The sequence below is a fragment of the Neofelis nebulosa genome, chromosome 2 (assembly GCF_028018385.1).
Source record: "Neofelis nebulosa isolate mNeoNeb1 chromosome 2, mNeoNeb1.pri, whole genome shotgun sequence".
Classification (NCBI taxonomy): Eukaryota; Metazoa; Chordata; class Mammalia; order Carnivora; family Felidae; genus Neofelis; species Neofelis nebulosa.
Window position 1 is genome coordinate 209,945,462 of NC_080783.1, and position 26,737 is coordinate 209,972,198.

At 57.7% G+C, this 26,737-nt stretch overlaps 1 protein-coding gene across 2 annotated transcripts; it reads left to right on the forward strand.

Annotated features, from left to right (window-relative positions):
* The first annotated feature begins 1,428 nt into the window (after nucleotides 1-1,428).
* RCC2 (regulator of chromosome condensation 2) lies at nucleotides 1,429-26,719 on the forward strand. Of its 2 annotated transcripts, none has more exons than XM_058718914.1 (13): nucleotides 1,429-1,521; nucleotides 2,691-2,982; nucleotides 8,575-8,668; nucleotides 11,953-12,096; nucleotides 14,420-14,551; nucleotides 14,981-15,069; nucleotides 16,311-16,425; nucleotides 18,569-18,735; nucleotides 20,422-20,602; nucleotides 20,862-20,967; nucleotides 21,854-21,926; nucleotides 23,550-23,627; nucleotides 24,289-26,719. In XM_058718914.1, exons 2-13 carry the CDS (start codon nucleotides 2,698-2,700, stop codon nucleotides 24,391-24,393), a joined length of 1,569 nt encoding a protein of 522 aa, XP_058574897.1. In that variant the 5' UTR covers nucleotides 1,429-1,521; nucleotides 2,691-2,697; the 3' UTR covers nucleotides 24,394-26,719. The 2 variants fall into 2 exon arrangements, with proteins under 2 accessions (XP_058574897.1, XP_058574896.1); XM_058718913.1 differs by having other exon boundaries at nucleotides 1,461-1,631.
* The last annotated feature ends 18 nt before the right edge of the window (nucleotides 26,720-26,737 follow it).

A 26,737-nucleotide genomic window follows, 5' to 3' on the forward strand; every position in this document is an offset into this window, starting at 1 on the left:
TGAACTCAGAAGAGGATGAATTTCCTTGCCATAAAGTTCCCACACGGGTGTTACTCTGCAATGCTTACGTTGGAGAGGAGAGAGCTTTCCTCGACCTTCTTTAGGGTTCTAGGCTGGGTCCGAAAATCATGCCGACAAAGGCAGCTTCACGGGAGACAAGCATACGAGTTTATTTTTGCTTTGAGTTTATTGAAGTCATCTCTGCACCTAATGTGGGGCTCGAACCCACCATCCCAAGATGAAGAGTCGCACGCTCTACCGACTGAGCCAGTCGGGTACCCCGTGAGTTTACGTTTTATGTGACACGAGAGCCTTCATGAGGATATGAAGACCGAGAGAAACAGACCCGTGCATTTCCCGTCATGTTTGATGGCGAGTGGACAGTGTTGGAGGACCAGCGTAGGTCAAAGAGTATGACGCACGTGTAGGTGACTGGGGACACTAAGCAAAGGTCACTTATTGGGACTCTCCCTGGCGTTCTTTTGTCTTCAGAGAGGCTGTTCCTTTCCTTCTGGGATGTGGAGGGCACTTCTCACCTGAGGGCTTTCTGACCTGTTTTAGGCAAGAGGGGTTTGGGAGGGAGGGGGTTGGTGGGGGGTAGGTGGGGGTTCTCAGTGACTTTCTGGCTTCTGCAGGTTTTCTTAAAACTCCTTTAGCTGACAATATTCAACACACCGAGGTACCATGTTTCGGGGTAGCGTGTCCTAAACGCCATCACTTATCACACATATGATTCCTTGTTTAATGGTCTATGTGTCCCGTTAGACACCGTGTTTCGCTAGGACAGGACTCTTGTCTTCTAGCTTTATATCCCCAGCACCTAGCACCGTGTGCCTTACGTGTCCCGGGGACTTAGCAAATATTTATGAAAAATTTCCATGAACACTAGCGTCCTTGGCCTGCATACCAATCACTGGCTAATTCACTCACAGGGCAAGTCTTCACGTAACCCTACCTGGTAACGGCAGCTTGCTACATACTGGGGACGCATCCGTAGGCAGCCAAAGCGCAGCTTCTCTCTGCACAAGAGATTATTCAAATTGTATTCATCCTTCATTCCAATCACTCAATTAGGGCACGTCCCTTGTTGGCTGATGCGTGAGCAAAGTAACTATTTTCCAGCGAGTGTCCTCAGGTGACCCGTCTAGACGTGCTCGGGGAAAAACAATCTAACATGTTCCTAAACCCCAAGGAAACCTCTGGCGCGCAGAGGACGAGCCGCGGACAGGGCCCGGGGCCCGCGGCGCGGCCTGCGAAAGGCGCAGGACCCGAGCGGGTGAAGGGTGGCCGCGTGGCGCCCGGCGCAGGCTCGGGTGGGCCGGCAGTCCCCCGGGCGCGGGCGCGGGCGGGGGCGGAACCGGGCCGCCGCGGGGTCCGCCGGCCGGCAGGGGGCGCGCGCGCCCCGGGCCCCGCGCCGCCCGCTCGGTCGCGCGCTCGCTTGCCGCCCGGCAGCACATGTGTTTCTGTTTTGTGTTGTAGCATTTGTTCTGGAAGCTCGTATTTACATTTTAAGTGTATCTGGTGAGTGGGCTGGAGCCCTGATCAGGGCCGGGGGGGAAAAAAAAGCCCTCCGGTACGTCTTTTAGTGCTCCTCTTCCGTTTTCTCTCCGGTTTCTCATCACTCCAACCAGGTAGGGACTGAAAATCAAAATCGACAACGTTCAGTTTGCGGGATCTGGGAAAGTTTTCCCCCCTCCCATCCCCCCCCCTTTTTTTTTTAAAGGAGAAAAGGTAAAAAAAAAAAAAAAACCTGAGAAGGGGGGTTGGGGGGTTGAATGAATAAAAAGGGGAAGGAAGGCGGATCCACGTGGTTTAATCGGAGACAGACAGAGATCCCATTGTTCAAAATCAATAAAAAAAAAAAAAAAAAAAAAGGCAGACAGGGCGAAAGCGCAGGGACGCTGGGGGAAAGTAGCGGCGGAGCGGGGCACTTTGCAGCCGGGATCGGAGGGACCGGCTGGGCCGCACGGTCGGGGAGGGGCCGGGAGAGTTGAGCACCATTAAAGTTTTTATTTTTCGTGTCTGTGCGAGCAGGTGTTTGGGGCTGGGGGCTGGCTTTATTCGCCCCCCTTTCGCCGGGGGCAGCCCACCCCGGGGGATTAGGCTAATTAGAGCCAGAGGTCGGAACCCCCGGGCTGGCGCGGAACTGGGGGCTCGGGCGGGGGAGGGGGACGGCAGAGAGAATTGCATTTAATTGAGTGGGCTTGGGGAGGGGGGCGCGGAGACAAAAGCAGCAGGTGGGGCGGCCAGGGAGGGGGGGGAGAGCGCTTTCAAAGGGGGGATCTTTGAAGTATCCCGGAGCCTTCTCTAATTAGAACGTAGAGGATCGGAGGCTCCTTTTTCTTTCCCTTTACTTTTTCGGGGACCAGGCTGCAATTGTGATGCGTTGTAGGCAAACCTAACTTGAGGATGGGCCGGGGTGGGGGGGGGGGGGGGCTCCATTTTTTTTCTTTCCTACGCGGAATGCAGTCGGAGACCTGGGCTCCCGTGCGGGATTCCCCGGAGGAGGCGCGCCGGGGCCCGGGAGGGGCGCGATTTCCTCCCGGCTCGCCCCCTCTCCGCCCACCCCGCGGCCGCCACTTTGGGGAGGGCAGGGGAGGAAGTGGAGGCCGGTGGCTCGGCTGCGCTCCCCTCCCCCCGCGCAGTTTATAACCCGTCCATTGTGCGCCGCTGCCCCGTGTCTCCTCCAGCGCGACCATGCCCAGGAAGAAGGCGGCGGCGGCGGCGGCCTGGGAGGAGCCGAGCTCGGGCAACGGCACGGCCCGCGCCGGGCCCAGGAAGCGCGGCGGCCCGGCCGGCAGGAAGCGCGAGCGGCCCGAGCGCTGCAGCAGCAGCAGCGGCGGCGGCAGCAGCGGCGACGAGGACGGCCTGGAGCTCGACGGGGCCCCCGGCGGGGGCAAGCGCGCGGCGCGGCCGGCGGCGGCCAAGGCGGGCGGCGCGGCCGTGATCATCACCGAGCCCGAGCACACCAAGGAGCGCGTCGTGAGTGCGGGGCCGGGGGGTCCGGGGGGCCGCGGCGCGTCACCGCGCGTCCTGGCCGGGGGCGGCGGGGCCGGCGCAGGCCGCGGGCTGAATCATCGCCGCCGCCGCCGCACAACAAAAGGGCGCGGGCCGGGGGCGGGCGCGGGCCGCGGCCTAGCCGACCCCGCCGCCCCCGCCCGCGCGGCAGTTGGCCGTTGGGGCGCGCGCCCCCGGGCCCCCGCCGGGGGAGGGGCGGCCGGAGCCCGCGCCCGCCCGCCCGCCCGCGCGAGGGGGTCATGGCCCCGCCCCCGGCGCCGCGCGAGCCGACTCCCTCCGCCTCCCCTCCCCCTCCCGCCCCGGGAAGGGAGACTTTTGCAAGTTGTCTCGGGCCGGAGGAGGGGACGCGCGCGCGCGCCGGGTGCGGCCCGCGACGCCGCGGGCCCTCGCCGCTCCCAGCCCCCTCTCCCCCCACCGCGGCTGCCGCTCGGCCGGGGCGCCGCCGCGGGAGGGGGCCGCCGGGGCGCTGCGGGGAGCGGCGGTTTGCGCCGGGGCTTTGAGGTTCCCGCCGCCTCGGCTCCGGCGCTCCGGGGGGGCGGGGCCTGGCGGCCGCCGCGCATGCCTCGTGCGGCCCTGCGCCGTCTCGCGCCGCCGGGGAGGCGGGGGCGGTCGGCGCCGGGGCGGGGTGCGAGGGCGCATGCTCGGGAGAGCCCCCCCCCCCCCCCCCCCGGTTGGGGTCGGGAAGCCCCCGGGGCTGAGAGGTGTTTGGGCTTTGTTCGCCGCTCGCAGTCCGAGGGCGCGGGGGCTCCGGGTGGCGCTCCCCCTTCCCCCGGGAGGAAGCATCTCCCGTGCCCTGAGCGGGGCTGAATTCGCTGGTTAGAGTGGGGCCTGTAGATCTTAGTTGAGGTCGTGACCAACTCAACTCCTGCGCCTGCAAGACCCTGCGGAGCCGGAGATCTCAGCCCGGGGCCCGCGATCCTCGAAACCCACAGGCTTCTTGTGGGACGCGTGTTTGGGAGAGTCTCAGAGCTGACACCGGATTTCAGATAACCTCCAAAGAGTCGGAACTTCCGCTTAGGGTGTAGACGCTCTGGAGAGGCCTTTCGATGTCCCCAAAGGGCGTGTAAGGGTTAACCGTACCGGAGTGCTTTCCCCCAAAGGCGCTCAGTGTTTAAACGGTTAAAAATGATGCATTTCTTCATCCACTTAACTGATGAGGAAACTGGGGCGCAGAGTTTCAAAGAGCCTATCCCAGCATCACACGGAGGTGGATTTCCACATGGGCTCAGGTGTTTTGTGATGGCATCCTTAACCCCTGTGCAAAGGGGTCCCGTGAAAATGTTTTATGACTGCCCTCTCATTGAAAGGGTCAGCCCATCAGGTGGTAGAGGAGAGCCCATGTCAGTGGAATGTCTCACCTGGCGTCTGGGACCGGGCCGGTGCCAGGAACTAGCCACAGCATTGAGAAACTGGGGCGCAGGAACGGCTTTCCCTTGACAGATCTCATTCTCTGTGTGGGACTGTAGCCATTGGCCGCTCCAGTCCTGGTGTATTAGGAGGAGACTGAACAAAAAGGCCAGCTGAGCTCTGCCTCTGCTGCGTTCTCTGTGCGTGAGTTCCTTCAGCTGCAGGGCTCCGCTCCGCCTGCCTGAGCGTGAGCTTTCTGGTCCTGAAGGAAGAGATTCTGACCCCAACACCAAGGTTCGCCCAAGAGTGTGGTCCCAGAGGCTCAGTCTTCAGTGGCTCAGTCGGTCAAGGGTCTGACTTCCCCTCGGGTTGTGATCTCTTGGTTCATGAGTTTGAGCCCCGTGTGGGGCTCCGGCTGGGCTAACAGCTCGGAGCCTGGAGCCTGCTTCGTGTTCTGTGTCTCCCGCTCTGTCTCTCTCTTTCTCAAAAATCAATAAACATTAAACAAACAGAAAAAGAGTGTAGTTCCAGGGAGAGTGTGTGCAAGGCACACATGACTCTCCACCAGCACTGTGCGTGGCTGGCTTGTCTGGTGGGAACGGCACTTTCTCAGTGTCACTGAGCGATTCCTTTGATCCCTGGGGGTAGACAGACCGGGCAGTCCCCCGCAGCTTGCTTTTCCTTTGTATTCACATCTCTAGGATCTTTCAGATTCTTGGTTCTTCTGTACAGATCTACGCGTACCTTCCCCCACCCCCTTAAAAAACAAGGGGCCTGTTGAGCATTAGAGCAGTTTCCTTTGGACCAGTCTGCACCCTCCTAGGCTCAGCGCATCTAGGATACTGAGGGTTCAGATGCCTCATGGAAAGTGAGTACGCCGAGGTTTAAGTTCTTGTTAGCATCTTTTGGGTTGGGTCCGGAGTCCAGGCCAGGCCCTGGTGGGTCTCCTGCTTGGCCCCAGGTTCCTGGGTTCCAGGGGAAGCATAAGGTCGCCGTCTGCTAAGCTGTCCCGCCCCAGGCTGCCAGCAGCCCCTAGCTTGTTTCAGAGAAGGTTTTCAACCGCTGTTGAGGGCTTCCTGAAGGAGGTGTGTGTGAGAGCGGCTGCCAGGAGTGGTCTGGAACCGTAAGCTGCATAAGTTGGACTCCTGAACGGTGAACCCAGATGCTTGTGTGGTCGAGGGGCAAGGTTGCCGTGAGTAAGTAAAGGTGTTGTATGTTTGTAAAACATTTCATAGGATTTCAGTGTCAGGAAGTGCTCCCTTCGGGGTTTATGTGCAGTGCTGTGAGGGGAGCGTTTTATGATGGTCTAGGGTCGATGGCTTGTGAGCTCCATAAGCCTGTAGGCGACGCAAACGGCCTTGGCAGAATCCTGGAAAACAAGTGAGTGTCCCAAGCCGTCCGGGTCTTTGTAGTTCCTTCAGTGTTGGTTTGCTGAGGTTTTGTAGACCCTGAGACAGGTGTGCTCCATCTGAAAGGGCCTGATCAATACGACTGAAAAGCGAGCTTGAAGTCTGTTTCAGTTGATAGCCCGTTAGGAAATTTGTCATTGCTGCCATTTCTCTGAACCATCTTCTCTCTGCCAAGGGTAGCGCTTTTTCAGAAGGATGTATGTTAAAAGGTTGACTCTCAGCCTCATGAACATGCTCCTTGCACTTGGGCAGTAATTCGAAAATCGCTTTGAACCGGAAACCCCATTTTGTTGATCGGAGAAACTGTGCATTTTGCTGCCATGGCCATTCATCTCGGCCCAGCTCACGGGAGGCAGCAAGGTGAAGTGAAATTCACTCATCCTGTTGGGGAGACTGTTTGACCGGCTTCGTAGCCACCTGGCCTTTAGGCGCAAAAAGCAATCTCTTGGCCCATCAGGGAAGGTTGGATCATACCTTGCAGGGTCACCTAGCCTCCGGCTCGCAGCCCTGACAGCCATGGGGGGGGGGGTCCTCTGGCTGGGAGCCAGCAGGCTTTGGGGTCTTTCCTACCTGATGGCCTGGCTCAGGTCTGTGACCAGGAGGGACATCACAGGTCTGTGATCTACAGGGCGTTAGGAGTTGTCATTTTAATTTTTTCTTTCGTAGAAGGTAAAGGGGAGAATTAAATTATGGACAAAGTCGGTGACGGATGGCAAACAACTGTGTGGATAATAGCAGTGAAATCAAGTCTGTTACTTTGACCTCATGTGTGAGGACGTAAGGCTTGTGATGTAAAAACCTGAGTAAGATAACAGTTTCTCTGTAGGAATCAGACCACAGAGACTGGAGTAGACTCCACTGACTGAGGCTTTGCACACACCTCGTATCGGGAAGGTGGGAGTTTTGTGGGAGCACGTAGCTGGCTCGATGAGCCAGTATCCACGGGCACCTGCTCATCCGTGCAGCTGCTGGCAGGCGCGGGTCACAGAGGAAACCCGTCCCTTCCCCGGGCCAGGGCAGAAGGTCCGGCCATCTGATGGAGTGGCAGAGGTCCGCAGGGGCCACCTGCGAGCTATTGCTCTAGCAAATGCCTGTCGATGTCACGGGTTGATGGTCACATTGCCCCCCCCCCGGGCTCCTCTGCCCGCCTGGCCCGGCAGCTCGTCCCACCATGCTTTAGTGCCCTCCTTGGTCTCTGCTCCCCTCTCCACGCACACCTGAGAAGTGGTGCGGAGCTGGCCGGTGACCTGGGCAGAGACCCAGGGCCGCCCCTTCCTTGGGGAGCTTGACGAAACCCACTGGCTGCTGCTCATCCTCTGCTGTTGTAGATCTGTAGAATGTTCCAGCCAGGCCCGCCAGCTGAACAAAGAAGGGGAGATAACCAAGGGAAACTAGGCTCCCGTTCAAGTAATCCGAGTCTGTGGGTGCCGTGGGGTGGGACTGCCCTGCGATTAAGGTCGTTCTCTAAATAATTGAAGCCTGGTGAAGCCCTTCTCCATTCATGGCTGCCCGCAGGACATGTCCTGTAGACGGACTGGCTTTCTCCAGCCCCGTAAACGTGGGTGAGCATGGCGGGGTCTGTTCTGTGGCGTGTCCGAGGCCTCGGGTTTGGGTCACGCTGAGTCCCCGCGAAGGTGCGTTCCTCTTAAAAACGCATGCGTGTGGCCAAATGTCCCGCCAGGGCCACCACCGCCTGGACGTTAGGATGACTGGAACTGGGTGGCTTTTTTTCATCAGGCCTTCCAAGAACAGCTCTGTAAATAGGAAGAAACTGTTCTCTTCAATGTTCTGGGCTTGGTGCGGTAGGGGATGAGAGGGACGTCCCCTTCCCCGGCCCGTAAGGAACCTACCGGTGCGTGGTTCAGAAGTGAGTCTTTACCTGACTGCTGTTTGAAAATGTGCAGCAGACTGCTGAGGATATTCTAATGAGGGCCACCCCAAACTGGATAGTGGCCTTTTTTTTTTTTTTAATTTTTTTTCAACGTTTTTTATTTATTTCTTGGGACAGAGAGAGACAGAGCATGAACGGGGGTACTGAGGATATTCTAATGAGGGCCACCCCAAACTGGATAGTGGCCTTTTAAAGCAGTGCATATTCCCATCGACGGCTCAAGGGCCCCACATGCTCTGTGTTGGGCAGCTGAGGGTCTGGACCGGAGTACCAGGGTCTGGAACCCTCCCTGTCCCACTCACTGCCGCTCCCCAGGCTCCCAGGCCAGCAGTGGGGACGAGCCCAGCCCCATCGAAGCCAGGTTCTCCCATGTCACACGGTGCTCTGATGATTTCCCCACAGAAAGGCGCCTGGCACCGCGGGGCAGCACCCGGAGGGAGGGTCCAACATCACCGGTGACTCGGGGCTCCCAAGGCTTGGAGTCACGTGCAACACCATGTTGGCCGTGGGCAAAGCAGACCTAGCCCCAAGGTCATCCGTTGTAATTCTTCCTGTGTGCCACCATGGGCCTCCTGGGAATGCCATTTGGTTGATTTTTTTTTTTTTTTTTTTTTTTTTTTTAATTTACGTTTTTTGCGAAAGATCATTCTCAAGAGAAGTCAAAGGGTAACAGTGAGCCTGGGCATAAGGAACGAGCTGCTGTGGGCAGGTTTGGGGTTATGCACACTGATGAGGCAGTGACCACCTCAAGCCTCCATTCGCTGTGTGAGCTGCGGGGGGGGGGGGGGGGGGGCATGAGAATAACGAATTCCTATTTTTTTCTTTTGTTTCTGGCTGTCATTGGACAGACTTAGAAAGCTAGAAGCCACGTTGCAAGCTAATACTTTTTCTCTCTCCCTGTCTCCGTAGAAACTCGAAGGGTCTAAGTGCAAAGGGCAGCTTTTGATTTTTGGGGCAACCAACTGGGACTTGATTGGTCGAAAAGAAGTGCCTAAGCAACAAGGTAGGCGGCGTGGTTTCCGAGTTCTCCCGCGTGACTCTGTGATTCTGGGTGATTCTGGCGGGCGTCCGCCAGGTGGGTCTCCTCTTCATTTACAGAAGCGACCAGAGAGGCCGAGCAACCTGCCCGAGGCCACAGAACCCCCCCCCCCCCCCCCCCCCCGGGGGCTCCCAGAGAACCCTGGTCTCCCACTTCGCAATTCTGTGCTAACAAACCCGATTGCATTTAGGATTAAACGGGAAGATTATAAATAGCCACCAATAACATTGACCGCTTCTTTCCATTCTCCTTCTCACGTCAGTTATTTTCATGAAAACAGAGAGGCTGGTCAGACATCCAAGACATTTGTCACGTACCGCATGTCAGACTCCTTAGACGTTACAGAACTGAGTTCAGTTCTTTGTTAGCCGTCAAATTATTGCAGGAACTGGTCGGACAGAGCAAGTGACGGTGTGTGGAGTGGAGGAGCAGAGGAGTCCCAAGAAAGCAGCTTTTGGTCCCCGGTGGCTTTTAGTGAGTTGGTATCTTTCCTCAGGCAGCTACTGGCCCGTCGTGAAGCTGGCACATCGCCACATTTTATGGCTTCTTGATTTCATTTGGAAAGATTCCCAAAGTGCTTCCCAGCATCGCCCAGTGAACAAATATTTGCACACTGACACTCCCTGGTGCCTCAGGACGGGCAGAGAAGGTCGTCTTATTCCGTGAAAACGGCAGGGGTTCCCGACGGGCAGGGCCCGCTTCCACCCCGCGGCTGGGGGGCCAGGAAGCCCCTCCTGAGGGGTAGCTGATGCCTCTGCAGCCCTGCCAGTGGGCCACGTCCCTTCGCAGTGCTCTTCCGGCCGGTGGCCCGCTCACGGTTCCACATCGGGCCCAGGGAGGGAGGGGAAGTAGCCGCCAGAGGAGAGCAGAGCTTGGGCTGTCATGTGGGGCGGGATTGCCGGGCCCGGCTCGACTCCCCGCACCCCTGTGAGGCAGAGAAGGTAGGGAAACCAGCCTGTGGTTAGAGATCTGCTTTCACGGCCTGGTTCAAGGCACTCTGGGCCTGTTTTTAGGCGTGCCTTTGTGTCCTTTCCCTTTCCGGCTTTTGCTTCCCTGATCGGTCTCCCTTTAAATGGAGTTTTATGTAATTAGATTGACCTGTGTCAGACCTTTGTAAGTATCTTAAAATACCCCTTGGCCCTCCGTGACCTTGCCGGGGCACTAAATGCAAGGGCAGGGGGTTTGTTTTACCATTGGTGCAAAAGCCGAAGGAAGGAGGGCCTCCCTTCTGTGTCTCCTGGCCTCCTCGGAAGGCGAGCTCGCCAACCCCCGTGTGCAGACTGCCCCAGATCCCGTTGGATCGGCACGACGCCCACTTCATTTACAGATTGACACGGCGACTTGTGCTCCCTCTCCTGACCGCCAGCCTGGCCGAAGAGCCGGGACTGCGGCGGGGCACTGACTGTGGCTTGGATCGCCCTCCCAGGCTTCCCCGGAGGCTGGGCCCCCCGGCGTCTTGGGCACGGGTTGCCCCGCAGCTGCCGTAGGAAAGATGCTTTGGCGAACCCGAGCCATCTGGCTGCCTGTAAGGCAGGTCCACTCAGCGACGCCGGGGCAGCTGCTGCACCGCTCACCTCCGCGGTGTCCCCGCGCGCTGTGTCCTGTTCCCAGAGATGACACACGTCAGTCGTGCCCCCAATTCATTTTGCCTTCACGATAGACAGACTTGAACATAACCGGCGAAGGCTGTCATTTTCGGTCTGCTCTGTCGCAGAGAATTGTTGGGTTTTCTTCCTTTCCCCTTTGGGTAGCGAGGAGTGTCTCAGGGCGGAGAAGCTCAGGGACTTTGCTGTGTGCCTTGATGACCCCAGGGCCCGCTGCCTGTTGGGGGAGGGACTTCAGCGTCCCTTGGCCAGGGCGGCCTCTGCAGCTCATGAGGATACGCTTGGCGCCCTCTGCTGGTGGGGCACGGGCAGCGTAGGTTCGCAGATGCTTTTCCTCCGGTGCCTGATAACTGATCAGCCTCCTAATCAGCTCGGACATCGAGATGAGTGTGACGGTTGACGTGGCAGCGGCTAGCGTTTCATCATGGCCCCCACGGGCCTCGAAACGTGTTCATGTCTCTGTCCTTGAGAACCCCAAATTAAAAATACTAAGCACAAAATTGGCCACACCCTGTCTGTCAAAAGGGAAAAGAGAGGGTTTTGAAGGAGGCAGCTGTTTTCTCCTGCCCACACACCCTCCAGTGTTCCTGGGTGTTCCCTGGGTGCCAGGCACTGGTGAGGCCCTCAGGTTGCTAGGACCGTGGAAGGCACGTGAGTGCAGTAGGCTGAGTGCTGTGATAGGCCTCACGGTTCTCGGGGAACCACAAACTGTAGGGGGATGTGGTCAGGGAGGGCTTCCCAGAGGAGAGGGTGCTTGATATGAGGTTTTAAAGAACAAGGTGGGGGGGGGGGAAGGCGCCTGGGTGGCTCAGTTGGTGAACGTCCGACTTTGGCTCAAGTCATGATCTCGTGATTTGTGAGTTTGAGCCCCACATCGGGCTCTGTGCTGGCAGCTTGGAGCATGGAGCCCGCTTCAGATTCTGTGTCTCCCTCTCTCTGCCCCTCCCCCACTCACACTCTGTCTCTGTCTCTCTCAAAAATAAATAAGCATTAAAAAATTCTTTTTATTTTAAATTAAAAAAAAATAATAAAGCACAAGCAGGGGACAGGGAAGGGCATTCTGTGGGAGGGAGTACACGGGCAAAGGCAGGGGGCCATGACCTGGCCACTGCGGTGGGACCCCTGAGACAGGAAGCCACGTAGGGGGAGGGGTGTCAGCCGTTCCCCCTGCACAGAGCCTGGTAGGTGTGCGAGGAGGGCAGGTTGTTCTGGGGAGGATGGGGATACTCAGACCCCCAAAAGGAGCCTCTGGCTGCAGGGGGGGAGGCTGAGGTGGAGAGCAGACGAGGGAGGGTGACGTTGGGCATAGTGGGGAGGAGACCGGGGGTCCACCGCCAGCTTTCCTGGGTTGGGCTCCCAACAGGAGGGAGAACACCGCGCCTTTCTGGTCAGTTGCACGTGGACGTGCTCGGTAGCCGGTGCGCGAGGGTCTGAGGTCCCTGTGGTTTGGGGACCCAGACGCAGGTGGAGCAGGTTGGAGTTGCAAACTTTCTCCTTGAGCGGCCTCCCGGCGCCGGGGGGATGCCGCACCCCCAGGGTTCTGTGTCCCAGGAGACCGAGCCCCTGGTGGCTGGCGACGTTTCTCGGGGTGCTTTCCGCCAGCCAGTCCCCGCGGGCGTCTGATTTGCCTTCCTCCCTTTGCAGCTGCCTACCGCAATCTCGGTCAGAATTTGTGGGGGCCCCATAGATACGGCTGCCTGTCGGGGGTCCGGGTGCGGACTGTGGTGTCGGGTTCGTGTGCTGCCCATAGTCTCCTCATCACCACGGAAGGGACGCTGTGGAGCTGGGGTAAGTCCGGGCAGGGGCGGGGGCGGGTCAGGGTGGCTCATGGAGGCGGCCCCCCACGGGGCTGACTTCCTCCCCCTCCGTCTGGTCTGCCTGGAAGGGTGGCCTTCTTGCAGCCCTATTTGCTCCGTCTGATTTCCAGCTGGTCCGTCCTGTTTCCCGCCAGCGCATCCCCTTCCTCCACTGCCCTGTCATGCTCTTGTACGCGGCCACCTAATTCTCTGAATCCTCTTTTTTAAGCAACCTTTTCCTGAATGTTCTGGCTGAATCTGGATCTTTCTGATCTTGAGGCACCTAGAATTGAATTCCTATTTTAGGCACGTCGTCCCCTGGGCAGACAGCCCCCCCTCCCCCCCCTTGCTTTGTGGCTCAGTGTTGACGTAAGACCTGTGTTCTTGCCACTTGAAATGCCATGGGCCGCGTCACGGCATCGGCCACTGTGTCCCTGCAGTCCTGTGCCTCTGTTTCCGGGGATCACAGGCCCACAGGCTGGGTTGCTCGGTGCCTGTTTCTTACTGGATTTCCCGACAGCTGAGAGCGCTTTTTCTCAGCCGGGCCGATTTCCGGCTGCTGGACCCCCTCGTGTGCGCCCCCCGGCGGTGGTGTCCTTGCCGTCCTCCGGTGTCCCCTCGGGAAGGCTTCCACGCGCTGCCGCCCCTTTCCTCTTCCAGATTGTTGATCCAGGTACTGACTAAGGCTCAGTTTAGCCCCACGCCCTGTGGTAGTTCCTGGAGTCTTCTTCCAGCTGGGTGTGTTGGCAGTGGTCCCCACCCTTTGTTTCTGGTCCTTTGGCTAGCTTCTAGTCCATATGACTCCTTTTTTATTTCGGTCTGTTTGAACGATTTTTTGCAATTTTGTGAGCTGCTGTACCAAAGTCCAAATATATTAACATCTGTTGTCTTCGCTGCACTCTGCTAATTTTGTGATTCTGTTGGGGAAAAAAAAAAAAACCAGCTAACAAGGGTGTCTGGCCCAAATTTAAACTTTAGTCTCTGGATGCCATGCTGACACGGCCGCGGTGTTCATTTTCTCCGACTGGCACAGCGGCATGTGTTCCCCCCCCCCCCACCCCCCCCCCCCCCGAGGACCCCTCCTGCCTGGTGTTCTGACACCGAACACAGCAGTCTGTCAGAGTTCCGAACTTGAAATAGCGGATTTCTGATCTCTTCACCGAATTTCACTTACGTGGTGCTTCTAAAACTGTCCCCTGTGCTGACCCTGCGGGTAGGGCATGATGCTGGAGGGTGGCCACTTAACTTGGTCCCAGAGCAAAGACCCGTGTCCCCGTGAGCAGACTTGGTTGCCGAGGGTGAGGGGCCGGGGAGGGGGGGTGGGGGTGGGGCAACCGGTTCTGCAGTCAGCCACAGCCAAAGGCACGGGGCGTTGTCCGGTGTCTGTAAGTGTCAGGGCTCAGCCCATCGCTCTCGAGGGGTCCACGCCTGCCAGCCCCCCAAGCGTCTCGGGTGGCCGAGAAGCTGCACCCAGCACCCATGCTGGGTAGAGTGCCCTTCCCGGTGAACTTGGACCGCTCCCGGTAGAAGCGGGGTTCTGCCGCTCCTGCTGGTCGGGGGGGGGGGGGGGGGGTGGTGCTGGGATCTGTGCGGGTTTGAGGGTGGAGTTTCTCATAGCCGGCCATTAACTTCCTTCTCAGGCCCTTAGGAGGCTTGGGCCTCACCTTCGTGGCTCTGCTCTCCGTGTTTCCTGTGACGGTCACGTTCATCGTCAGGGACGGTGTGAACTGCCCCTCCCTCCCAGTGCCCTGACTCTCTGGCCCCGTAAAATCTCCCCAATATGTGGCTCCCACCGTATGGTTCTCTTAGCCAGGGGGACCCGTGAGGGGCCCGTAGGGTTGTTTGACTTGGAAGCTGTCGTAGCCCGTGTTGGAAACGAGGGCAGGTGTAGGGGCCGGAGCGGAAGAGCTTTGGAGCCGAAGAGCCTTGCCAGGGGCTAGTGTCTCGTGGAAGGTTCTGGCAGGGGCCGGGGCGAACCGAGCAGCAGAGCCTCAGAAAGTGCTGCGGGGGGCGGGGGGGGGGGGCGGCAGCTGCCGTCACAGGAAAGGGGGTCAGAGAAGGTGAAGTAGATGTAGCGGCCCGAGGAGAGGTCTCTGGGGAAGGCACCGGGGACCTTCCCCCGGTCACCCGGCCCCATCCGAGCGGGTCTCGAAAGGCTGGCCGTTGACAGAGGAGCCGGACCCGGACCTTTTCTCTGCCTCGATCTCCGCCACTGAGTGGAGGGCACCTTCTAGGGGACCCACACGTGCCTGCCTCTTCCGTGACGCTGCTCTGGCCACCCTCTCTTCCCTCTGCGTCTCGCTCTTGATCTGCAGGTCGAAATGAGAAGGGGCAGCTGGGCCACGGTGACACCAAGAGGGTTGAGGCCCCCAAACTTATTGAGGGTCTCAGCCACGAAGTGATTGTGTCTGCGGCATGTGGGCGGAACCACACCCTGGCGTTGACGGGTAAGGGACGGCGGGTTCCTTCTACCTTTGGCACAAGGCCACAGGATCCACCTTGGGCACGGGGACAGAGCTGCCTCTGTGGCTCTCGGTCAGGATCAGAAAAGTGCCCAGAGTGCCCCAGGGGTGGGCCTCTTGAAGCCGCTGGCAGCCTCAGCTGCCTGCCTGCCTGCCTGCCTGCCTGCCGGTGTAGGAAGCCCGTCCGGGAGGCGGAGGCCGGGGCCGTGCCCTGTGTGCCTCTGCACTCTCATCCCCGGCTGTGCGGGGGTTTTGCTCCAAGCTCGTCCGCTCCACCCGCTCAGGACACCGTCTCATTGTGTGCTCTTCCTGGCAGAGGAGCTCTTTTTATTGTTTTGGAGCCCTTGATTCCAAATCCAGTTCAAAACCTTCAGTGTTCTTTGTCCCTTTTGTGATACTGTTCTCTCCTTCCAGAAACAGGCTCCGTGTTTGCATTTGGAGAGAACAAGATGGGGCAGCTAGGCCTCGGCAACCAGACAGATGCTGTTCCAAGCCCGGCACAGGTACCCGCTCCGGTCTTGCGGCCTCTCTCTTTGCTGTTGTGCAGAAATTTCTGGGGTGGGACCAAATACCTCTCCCTGCAGTGTAACTGATGTCTCGTAGAAACAGAGCCTAGAGTCTTTGAGTGGAATGCGCACGTTACAGGCTTTAGAGCAGATTTAATATATGCTCACGGTTGAAACACACACCGAGAACGATTTTTCTCTCTCACGGAGAGAATTTGTTACAGAGGCCTTGTTCTTCAGCCTGTACTATTCCAAAGAAGGTGAGAGATGTTCTAGGGATGGGATTTGTCAGTATCTGCAAAGACTTGTTGAGTTTTGACCTTGTGTGAAGTCCCCTGCCAGGTGCCTAGAACACAGACTGGAGTCCGTCTTTTCTTCCTCAGGAACGGAGGGTTACGCTGGGGAGGGAGGACTCGCACCTAAAACGTGACTATGAACATAAAACAGCCAAGTGCTAGTGAGTGTCTGGTTTAATGATGAAGGCAGGAACTCAGATCACTCGTCTCTTAAAAAGAGACCGGGGGCAAACTTAACCTGCGGTTTCAACGATTTGTGGAACGTCTCCGTTTCGTCTGCCACCCGCTCCGAGGAGGAACAGTTTCTAAAGGAAGCCAGGACCGACGGGCAGGGCCCAGGGCTCACGCTTCTTGGCGAGGGCTCTCCCTGACTGATGAGTGCAGTAACACAGTTTCCAAGTACTGTCTTAGATGTGTTTCCCGAGCCCACGCTAAGTTCCTCGGGGCCTTGGCTGTCTTCGTATTGGCTGTCTTTGAGCCATTTTATGTCTCATCCACACCTTCGGTGGAGACCAGTCAGGCCATTATCTCTGCGGAGGGTGACGGAAGCGCGAGAAAGTTCCTCTCGAAAGTTGAGGCTGAGCTGCTAGTGAGTAGGTGAGGTCTGGGGGTCACATGTGGGTAAGTTTCTGTCGCTTTCACCCTCCTGCCCGTGCTGGCCGGCTGAGGAGTGAGTGCGTTGACTGGGCACAGTGTTGGGCATCTGGAGGGATACAGGGATCGGGGCACGATCAACCCTGTCTTGGGATTCAACTCTGCTGGGAAGGTGGGGGTCACAAGGGTGTTTCTTAACCTGCGTCCTAAGCTTTCGCCTTCAGAATTGCTGAGTCCATTAAATTTCCTTTGTAATCTAGTAATTGTTTCACACTGACCTACGAGAGGTGGAGGCTTTTTATCAGTCTTTTAGGAAATGTCTGAGAGTCTCCTGTCTTGTCTTTTCAGATAATGTACAACGGCCAGCCAATTACCAAAATGGCCTGTGGGGCTGAATTCAGTATGATAATGGACTGCAAAGGGAACCTCTATTCCTTTGGGTGCCCTGAATATGGTCAGCTGGGTATGGAAACATTTTTTTAAAAGCTCTGTAATCTAACTGCGTATCTGGAGCCAGAAGTCGGTGTGGGCCTGCACACACATGTTGGAAATGTGGGTAATTGATCGCAGATAATAGCCTTGATCCATTAAGCGGATCTCCCATTTACTGGGACAGCATGTCCTAACTCACAGGGTTGTGGAGCATCACGGTGGCTTGGCCTTAATGAGTAAGTCAGGCTCAGTCTGACAAAGGATTCTTTTTTCTGATAATGGGAATTCATTTATATGTAAAAGGATTTCAGAGTTGTAAAAAAAAAAAAAGGCGCCTTCATTCGGTTTCATATTTTAAAGATTTGCCTTTATTGAAAGTGAGAAAGTTACACGAGATTAAGTCTGCTCTGCAAACCCTGGTCTGGGCGATTCTTTCAGGTACACGCATGAGCCCCATTCCGTGTAAAGTGCCAGGGATCCCTCCTGTTTTCGTCCCTAAACAGAACGTACTCCTCCAGAAACACATTCACTTCTATCTCATTGAGTAGAAAGGGAGAACTCAGAAAGCGGTTCTCAGTAAGTGGAAAATGTCTCTCGATCCTGATTTTACAAGGTCTCCATTTTCTTTTCCCATCTGACACCAAAGGGTTTTTTTCCTCCTGGCGCCTTCCCACACCCCAGCCCTTTGCGAGTAGGAGGTGAGGAGTGGGCGCCCTCTGCTGGCTCCCTAGCTGCATGCCACCCCGGATCCGCCGCGGCCCCCGGATCTGGGTTGCTGGGTCCCCACGTCATTAAAAGCAGGCAGATGGAAGAAGGTATAAACAGAACAAGGAGCATCTCGCTGGCCTTAGACTTTAGGGAACAGTGACTTTGTGAAACTAAATATACCTCAAGTCAGAAGTGAATAAGAAAGAACAGCCCCTTACGCACATTCAGTGTTGGTTGCCAGGGAGTTGCCAGAGGCTGTTGGAGAAACCGTTTCCATGGCCACAGGCCCCGGTGCCATCCCCAGCCCCGGGCAAAACACCGGAAGTGCGGTTCCATTCGGCTTCCGGAAATGTGTCTGCTCCCCTGCTGCCTCTGGCTGCCCCGGATCTGCAAGCAAGCCGGTGGATTTTCCTTCAGGGAGAGCCACATGATCTCGGTGACCATGATAATGGCTGATCGCTGAGCAGTTGCTGTGGGCAGGCCGCTCTTGGAGCACTTTGTACGGACTCCCCTTTCCCTGGGACATCCTTCTTCGAAACTAGTTTGAGATACTGGCTTTACGTGTATCTGTGGAACCCGCTATACTTCTCAGCTTTCTTTGAAGCCTGCTTTGAATCTCCTTGTCCAAATCCAGAGAGATCCCTTTTAGAATTAGAACATACGATGTAACCTTGGAGAAGTGGATCCCGGCACATCCGCTCGCCCCCACCCCCTCTCTCTCGTGACGCGTTTACTGGGTCAGGCAAGGCGAAGACGAGAACCCGCCATTAACTACGTTGTAACATCGTAGTGCTAGGTCTGGGTTCCTAGTAAGTCATAGAACCTCAAGTCTCAGGTTGTGTGTTGAACTTTTTCTGTCCGTCCCGCCCCCCCCGCCCCGGGGCCAAGTGGGGCACAGACCATACTCAGTAGACCATTCCTTCGAATCGGGAGCTTCTGACTTTGACCACAGCTGACATTAAGGTCTGTGTTACAGCCCCTTCACGTTAGAGCACGAACAAAGAACTTTTACAAAACAACATCCTTGTGTTGACAGTGTCCTTGGGTGTTCCCTATTCTGTCCTATTCATTTTTTTTTTTTTAACATTTATTTTTGACACAGAGACAGAGCATGAACGGGGGAGGGCCAGAGAGAGAGGGAGACACAGAATCCGAGGCAGGCTCCAGGCTCTGAGCGGTCAGCACAGAGCCCAACGCGGGGCTCGAACTCACAGACCGCGAGATCGTGACCTGGGCTGAAATCGGACGCTTAACCGACGGAGCCCCCCAGGCACCCCTCTGTCCTGTTCATTTTTAAAAACTAATTGGTTTCAACCCCTTAGAATCGATTTCATGACACTGAGTGGGTTGTGCCCCGGATGGAAAAGCATTACCTTGGTGGGCAGACTTGTCCCGCGAGGCCCCCCTGCCGGGTTGGGGCGGGGTGCCGCCAACTGCTGCTTGACCCCTGGCTCTGGTCGCCCCAGGACACAACTCGGACGGGAAGTTCATCGCCAGGGCGCAGCGGATAGAGTACGACTGCGAGCTGGTGCCCCGGCGGGTGGCCATCTTCATCGAGAAGACGAAAGATGGGCAGATTCTGCCAGTCCCAAACGTGGTTGTACGAGATGTGGCCTGTGGCGCTAACCACACGGTAAGACTTGGGGGTTTCTGGCTTTTCCTCTGCTTCCCGAGCCTCACCTCCGTGGGGAGGCTGTGTGTGTGCTGCGGTGTCCCAGCGCTTGGCTTCGGCTGGGACTTACTTCATCCTGGGAGTCCGAGACCTCCCGCCCTTCTCCCCGGGCTTTGTACCACTCAGGTGGCTCCGGGGCGGATTTTCCTTTTTTCTTTTTTTCTTTTTTTTAAATTGGTTTTGAGAGAGAGAGCATGAGCGGGGAAGGGTCTGAGACAGAGAGAGAGAGAATCCCAAGCAGACTCTGCGCTGTCAGCACAGTGGGGCTCAAAGTCACGAACCCTGAGATCACGACCTGAGCCGAAATCGATTCAGACGCCCAGCCGACTGAGCCACCCAGGCACCCCCCCCCCACCCCCCCACCCCTCATGGGGTGTAGATCTTCTGTTCATAGTCTCTCGGTAACTTCTGTAGACGTAGTTAAAGGACAGACTTTTTGGTTGGACTCATGGTGTCTTTCTGGTTTTGGCCTTTGTCTGACAGCTTCACAGACTTCTTTTTCTGATCCCCCGTACGGACAGTGTTGAGTGGTTTTAACTGTGGGGGCTGTGTCCTTGCAGATCACTTGGGATAGATGGCGATACAGTTTTTGGATATGCGTCTTTCTATCCGTATTGCCTTCTCGCGGTGGTTTTGTCCAAGGATGCCTGCAAGTCAAAAGTTGGCTCCTCTGTTGAGAGAGCACTGGGCTGGGAGTCCAGAGACCAAGCTGGTCTCCTGCTGTGTGTGGCTGACTGGCGAGTGACCCTCGGGCACGGCCTCTGGGATGCTTTGTCTGGTGCTCAGTGATGTGGACCGGGAGATTTCGGTCCCCTGGAGTCGAAAATCCGTGGTTCTCTTCTGCCCAGTGTCGTCTGGGGAAGCAAAGGTGGGTCCCGTGCTGGCCTCTTCCGTCAAATGGTTTTGATGGGCTGTCCGTTTTGAACGTTGAAAATGCCGCGAAGGAAAGAAGATCAGCCTTAAGTTGTTTCAATGAAATTAAGTGCATGTGGTCCCGGCACCAGTGACCAGATGGAGACCACCTGCGAACGGGGCATCCAAACCAGAGTCCCTGCAGGCAGGCAGGCCTTGCCTCTCGGTTTTTGTGCGGTTCTGTCTCCACCGTGGAAGGAAACAAGCCTGCTCTCTGGAGACCCACCCACCCTTTTGCTTTTGATGAGGCGTGAAGGGGACTTGAGGCTTAAAGTAGTAATAATTAAGGACGGAAAGGGGCGCCTGGGTGGCGCAGTCGGTTAAGCGTCCGACTTCAGCCAGGTCACGATCTCGTGGTCCGTGAGTTCGAGCCCCGCGTCAGGCTCTGGGCTGATGGCTCGGAGCCTGGAGCCTGTTTCCCATTCTGTGTCTCCCTCTCTCTCTGCCCCTCCCCCGTTCATGCTCTGTCTCTCTCTGTCCCAAAAATAAATAAAAAATGTTGAAAAAAAAAAAAAAAAATAATTAAGGACGGAAAGCCGCGTCCCCAGCCGAGAAAAAGAGCAAATGCCCTGTTGCCTCCGCCCCCTCTCCGCCCCCACCGTGGGCGCAGCTTCAGATTATCCTGCCTCTTACACCACCAGCCGCAGCAACAGGCTCTCTGGAACGGAGTGATGCCCCCTCGTCCCCTCGGGTTAGGAGGCCCGCTCCAAGCCTGCGTTTTCTCTCCACCCGCAGCTGGTCCTGGACTCTCAGAAGCGCGTCTTCTCCTGGGGCTTCGGCGGCTACGGCCGGCTGGGCCACGCGGAACAGAAGGACGAGATGGTGCCGCGCCTGGTGAAGCTGTTCGACTTCCCCGGGCGCGGGGCGGCCCAGATCTACGCCGGCTACACCTGTTCCTTTGCCGTCAGCGAAGTGGGTGAGTGACCTCCCCCCCCCCCCCCCCCCCGCCCTGTTCCCCCATCGGGGCCTCGGGAGGAGAGTGTCTGGAACCAAGTCACGGCTTTCCGTGGCGTGGCGGGTGGGGAGCCCCGTAGCCCTTGGCACGTTCCCGGGCCGAAACCCCCGCGTTCTTCTGGCCTGAACGCCCCTCTGTTGCCGGTGGCGTGCAGCGCTCTTGCCTTGCTGATGTCGCTGCAGAGGGGAGTTCAGTTCTTGGCACGTGTGCCTCTCCCCAGGCGGCCTGTTCTTCTGGGGGGCCACCAACACGTCCCGTGAATCCACCATGTACCCGAAGGCCGTGCAGGACCTGTGCGGCTGGAGAATCCGGAGCCTGGCTTGTGGGTACGTGGCAGTGTCTGGTGAGCGGGACGTGTGTCCCCTTCCTGGGCCCGGAGGACACAGTGGGGAGGGCGCCTCTTCCCTTGAGCCCCCCGTCCCCCAATCAGGGCATCAGACGCACCAGGGTTCGGGGCGGGAGGGGCTATTTCAGGCTCCGGGAGTTGGTAGGTCCTAGAACAGAGGCTTTGTCTTGCCGCATCCACAAAAAGTTCCCTCGTAGGGTTTTTTACTCCTCAGAGGCTTGGTGTGCTTCGCTCGTCTGTGCAGGTTAACGGGATTTTAGCTGGACATAGTGGTAGGATTTTGGTTACCCCGACGCACGGAGAAGAAACCGTCTTTTAAGCCCGTGCTTTTCGGTTTATTTTGAGGACACCTCAGACGCCGTTGAGTGAGGTAGCGCTTCTTGGTGAGGAGTCCGATTATGTTAATCAGCTGCCGGGTCGTTGGAGGGGAGCCGTGTCTCTCGGGGCAGGGGCTATGGCTTTAATCTGCCCGGATGTCTAGCCCCGCCCACGTCAGTTTTTGTGGCGTTCTACCCGCTTTAGAGTCAGCTCTCTGCCCTGATCTGATGACCTCTTTTCCCGGTGTGTTTTCCCCGCCCCAGCCCTCAAACCAGACCGAGGTGAGGTGGGGGGAAGGCCTGGGGCCCCGGTTCCTGGCACCCTCTCGGGGCTTTGCTCTGGGGCCCGCACGGGACGCTCTGGAGAGCCTAGAAGCCCGTTGGCCTGGCACGTGTTGCCGGGAAATGAGTACCTCTCGGTGTTTAATGGGGGTACTGGACTCTGATGCTCACGAGCCACAGCCTGCTGTTGGGCGGGCAGCCTGCAGGGAGGGTTCGTGGCGGCTGGGGCTGCCGGCCGCGCTGGCCACATCCTCTCCCTTTTCGCAGGAAGAGCAGCATCATCGTGGCCGCCGACGAGAGCACCATCAGCTGGGGCCCGTCGCCGACCTTCGGGGAGCTGGTAAGCCGGGGGATCCGGTCTGGGCTCTCTGGGGCTGCCTCCCGCAAACACGCGAGAGGAAAACGGGCATCCGCGTGAAAGGCCGAGACGCTCCCTAGTCTTTGGTCACATCGGCTTTCAGAGATCCTTCGGTGCCTCTCAAGTGATTGTGAAAGTCTTTCACATCCCCGTCGTAAATCTGGAAATAGGGAAGTTTCGGGTCTCATTTCCCCCTCGGTTTTGCAAGCCGTGGTTGCATATGCCGGTGATGGGGGAGAGGGGTGGTTTCTCTCATTCCCTCCAGGAGGGCTTAAGTCAGCAGGCTCAGCGGGTCGTTGGGCCCCACGCGGGCGGTGGTGAGCAGGCGTCCTGTCTTCCTGGTTTTCTCCTGCAGCCACGGGGCCGGCCTCGCAGGTCATTTGGGGACGTTCTTCTCTCGTTTTTCCTAAAAAAGTCAAAGTCTGTGTTGCCTGCTTTTAATCTCCGTTGCCTGCCTGATGAGAACTGATAGCCCTCGGTTTCTCACACGTACTTGGCCTTCCCCAACCAACTGTCTGATTCTTAGGTTCTGGTGCCTGATGAGTCTTTAACTTTTAATTTCTTCATCGGGAACAGCTTGGCTGTGGAGCTCGGCTGGCGGTCTGCCCGTTCTAGCTGCGATTTGATCCTCAGCCTGACTCTTTGTTATTTCCTGCGGGGAAGGCGGTCTGTTTCCCTTCCCGCCTCGCTCGTGGGAGGGAGAGGAGGGAAGGCAGGGCTCCTTGGTCCCTAAAGCCATCTCCGGGGCTCGGTGGCCTGGTCCTCGGTGTTCTGCACCTACTTTGGGTCTGGGGCTCCCTGGGGGCCCCTGTGCAGCTGCCCCTCAGAGTCAGCCCCAGGTAGAGCCTCGAAATCAGGACACTGAACCTGGCCCGGGTTTCATGGCTCATTCTCAGAACAGGACAGATGTCTCTAGGGCCTGTCAGAGATGGAACCCGTATACCGATTCAGCCACCAGAGGGGACTGAGGGGGACTTTGGGGCAGCTTCTCGGGGTTGAGGAGGTGGCCTGGCATCTCGGAGGCAAAAGCCTTCACTGTACGGGAAGGTGTGAGAGGGAGTCTGGTGGCAGAGACGCAGCTGGGAAGGGAGGCCCTTCATCCCCAGCCCCGTCAGCCTCTCGGTTTGACCTGAGGGGTCTGCTTGGCCCTTAAAGGCCCCCGTGTCCACGCTCTCTGCGTGACGCCCTCTGCGTGGTCCTCAGGCAGAGCCTTCTGTCTCTGGTGTCCTGGAGTCTGGCGGCGGGTGGGGGTGATTCAGTCTCCAGTCTGCGGGGCGAGGGTGGGGACGGCCAGTGTTGTTGTGACCTCATAGCCTGAGGGCCACAGCAGCCGACTCTTCGTGTGCTCGTGACGGTGCTGTCTCCTCAGTGACAACCCCCAGAAGGTGCTCACGATAGCATAAACCCCCAGAGGTTGTCAGGGTCCTCAAGTGGGGAATCAGCCCCCTGTGCACAGCACTCGTGTGCACTCTCGTGGGTAGCTGTCCTCCCCTCGTGTCACGCGTGGTGGGGCTCTGGTGCGGGGTCCCCAGCAAGGTCGCCGTCGTCCCCTTTGTGGACCGTGCCGCAGCGAGCCCAGTCCTGTGTCTCTGTCCGCTTTGCCAGGGCTACGGGGACCACAAGCCCAAGTCCTCCACCGCGGCTCAGGAGGTGAAGACGCTGGACGGCATTTTCACGGAGCAGGTGAGCACGCACTCCCGGGCCAGGGGGACGCGAAAGGCGCCCGTGGAGAAAGTGCCGCCGGCCGGCACCCGACTTTCCTGCTCCCGGTCTCGTTAGCCTGGCCGAGGCTGGTCTGATGGCTCCTCGAGCGGCTTTTCTGCTGCTTTGTGCTAGAGGCCAGCAGTAGGAGGCACGGGGGCGTGCCAGCCGGGCTCAGTGGCTGTTCTCGCCCTGAATGACTCTGGCCACAGGCCAGGCCCGGCAGACTTGTTCCGGGGACGAGGGCATCGCTCACGTCTGCTTTGTACCTTCGGCGGAGCCTGCGCCCCATCGGGCCTTAGGGCAGATGGCGGGGCAAGGCCCCTGCTGTTCCATCCACCGGCCTGCCCGCCCTTGTCCGCCGATACACAGATGGGGCGGGTGCCCTCACACAAGGCGGGATTGTGGTCCAGAGAGGCCCGGGAGCAAGATCCCCGTGTCCCCGCCAGTCTCTGCTGACCGCGTTGAATCCCTGCCTGGTGGCAGGCTGGAAGGCTTTGGTTTTGGCCAGGGCTCTTTAGCAAAGGGCTTTTGTGCGGCCCAGGGTGGCCAGCCCAGCTTGCGGACGGCCTGTCGTCCGCTCCCCCCTCCATGACGGGCCGGCGGGCTCCGCTTACACCCCAGCCCCGATCTGTTCCCCCAGGTGGCCATGGGCTACGCCCACTCCCTGGTGATAGCACGAGACGAAAGCGAGGCCGAGAAAGACAAGATCAAGAAACTGCCAGAGTACAACCCCCGGACCCTCTGATCGTCCCGGAGCCTTCTGCAGCCCCACACCTCTTGCGGCAGCTGTCGGTTCCACGTGCACTGGGACTGGACGTCGAACAAGGAATTTTCAGAAAGCAAAAGTTGACCGAAGGTGCATTTTTGTTAGACTCCCTGCGGTTCCGTTTTATAAGCGATTCAACGTCAACTACCTTTTCTGTATGCTTTCCAAAGTGGTTTTTTTTTTTTTTTCCTTTTCTTTTCATGTTGAATTAAAATATCTGCTCATAGTTGACTTACCATTCCTACAAAAGAGGCAGAAACTTTGAGCAATCTAGGGGTTTTGTTTTTGTTTTTGTTTTTCTTCCTCCCCTAAATCCACTTCTCAGAACACCCCTTTCCAGCTGTAACTAGCGTTGCGATCCGGGCGGGTGTTCCCTGAGAGGAGTCCCCGTGGACTCAAAGAAACGTCCCTTCTGGGAACCGGCGGCCGCAGCTGGGCATAGACAGTGCTGGTGGCGGATCTCCATCCAGAATCACGGCCGCCCGCTTCGGGAGCATCGGGGTCACCACTTCCTGCTTCTTGTAGACCGGCTGAGGCTGGCGTTCTGTTTCTCTCCTTGGCTGCTTGTAAGCCCCATCGCCTTTTGGCTGCAACATTAGTAGAATCTGCCGTTTCCCCCCTGGTGGGGGCTTTGGGGTCTGTGTTTAGCCATTTTTATCTACTTTAGCTGTAAAAGAAGTCCAAATGAAAATCAGGTGATTGTGGACCCAGTGGGGACTTGGGGGTCGGGGGGGGGGGGGCGTGGGTGGGCAGACGCGGGGACAACGTATCTGGTTCAAGGGCGGCTTCCAGGCTCCTTAGACGAGCCGGGGCCGCCTCGCCAGCACTCGCCATTAGAGATTGATCAGCCAGCAGTGAAAAGTGCATTCTGGAGTCCTTGCAAGGAAGGCTCAGCCCTTTATGTACCAGCCTTTACCACCTTCGTGCTTCTGTCTTTCTCCCCTGCCGGATCCTGCCGGAACGGGCCCCCGTTTCTGAGACTCGGGCTCCTGTTCCACTAACCCAGCTCTCTGGTCGCATTGCTTGGCCGTGGTACCAAATAGTTGGGATTCCTGAAGAAGTCCCCCTTCCCCGCGTGTCTGCGCAGATCTGTGACTGCCACCCCCGTTCCCGCCAAGTGCCCTCTGCCCGAGCTCGTCACCGGTGTTGCGCTGCTCTGCGTGAGTTACGAGGTGCCTTTCCCGGAACCCCTCCTCTCACTTGGACCCAGGAGAGGCGACAGCTCTGGCTGGGGCTCTTGTTTTCGAGAGGGTCTGGACTGGTTTGGGTGCTTTAAAATAGATTTTTTAGTTCCGTGGTGCTTCTGGGGGGAGATGGGGGTAGAACTTCAGTGTGAGACTTGGGTGGATGGGGAAAGTTACATATTGGTCTTTTTTTATTCTTTGCTTTGCCGTTGTTACCACTTGTCAGTGTCTCGATGTTAAAATGCCAAAAATGATCTAGTCGTCGTTGCTTTTTTCCCCTGCCCGTCCCCCGTCACGCCTTACGGCGGCCTCTGCCTTTTCCAGGGCGTGTGACAGGCTCTGTCCCGGCCGGTCCCACCGCCTCGCGCGAAGAGACCGGCCTGCATCTTCCTTAGTCTGACTTCACGCTCATCTTTGGCCTCCCGTGTCCGTAGTCCGGGGGAGAAGCTTCTGCACCCTCAGAGCTTTTGCCACGCTAACCTGCTTTGTCCAAATCACCCCAAAAGTACCATCTCTCTCGCTTCCGTGCGTAAACCCGTCCGTTTTCCTAAACACCGGTCTCCTTCCTGGAGTGGGGCTTAGGCGCCTGCGCCCCTGGTACCCGCATATCTGCCCCCTCCCCCGCCCCCGGGTCGGGTCGTGCGGTCCCTTTGCAGGAGCTGCCCTTGGCGAGGCAGGGCTCCGATCTTCCAGGGGACTAGTCTGAAACCTGCCACCAGCCTATTTAGGGCCCCCGGCCAGGGACAGAGCAGCATACACATACCTTCCAAGTGAAGACGGCCCCATTCTCTGCCACAATCACTCCTTTGGGCTTAGAATTTTAAAATGAACTTCCTACTGGCGGAAAAAATCATGACAAGTGCAAGGGGGTGTGGTCCTGCACCCCAAGAGAAAGAGGGGCCCGGTCTGGGCACGGACTCTGCACCAACCCCTCGGGCATCTGACCTGTCTTCCAGCTCAGGAAGGAGCCTTTGGGAGAAGGGGTTTAGGGCGAAGGGGGAGAACCTGAGAAGAGGTTGTGATTTGGTCGAAGGTGCCTGGTTTAGTGCTGTAATTGTCTTATTTTTTTTTTATATATATTTCTTGGAGTAAACATTTTAAATAAACGACATCATTGTTTACTCTGTTTTGGCTTTCGT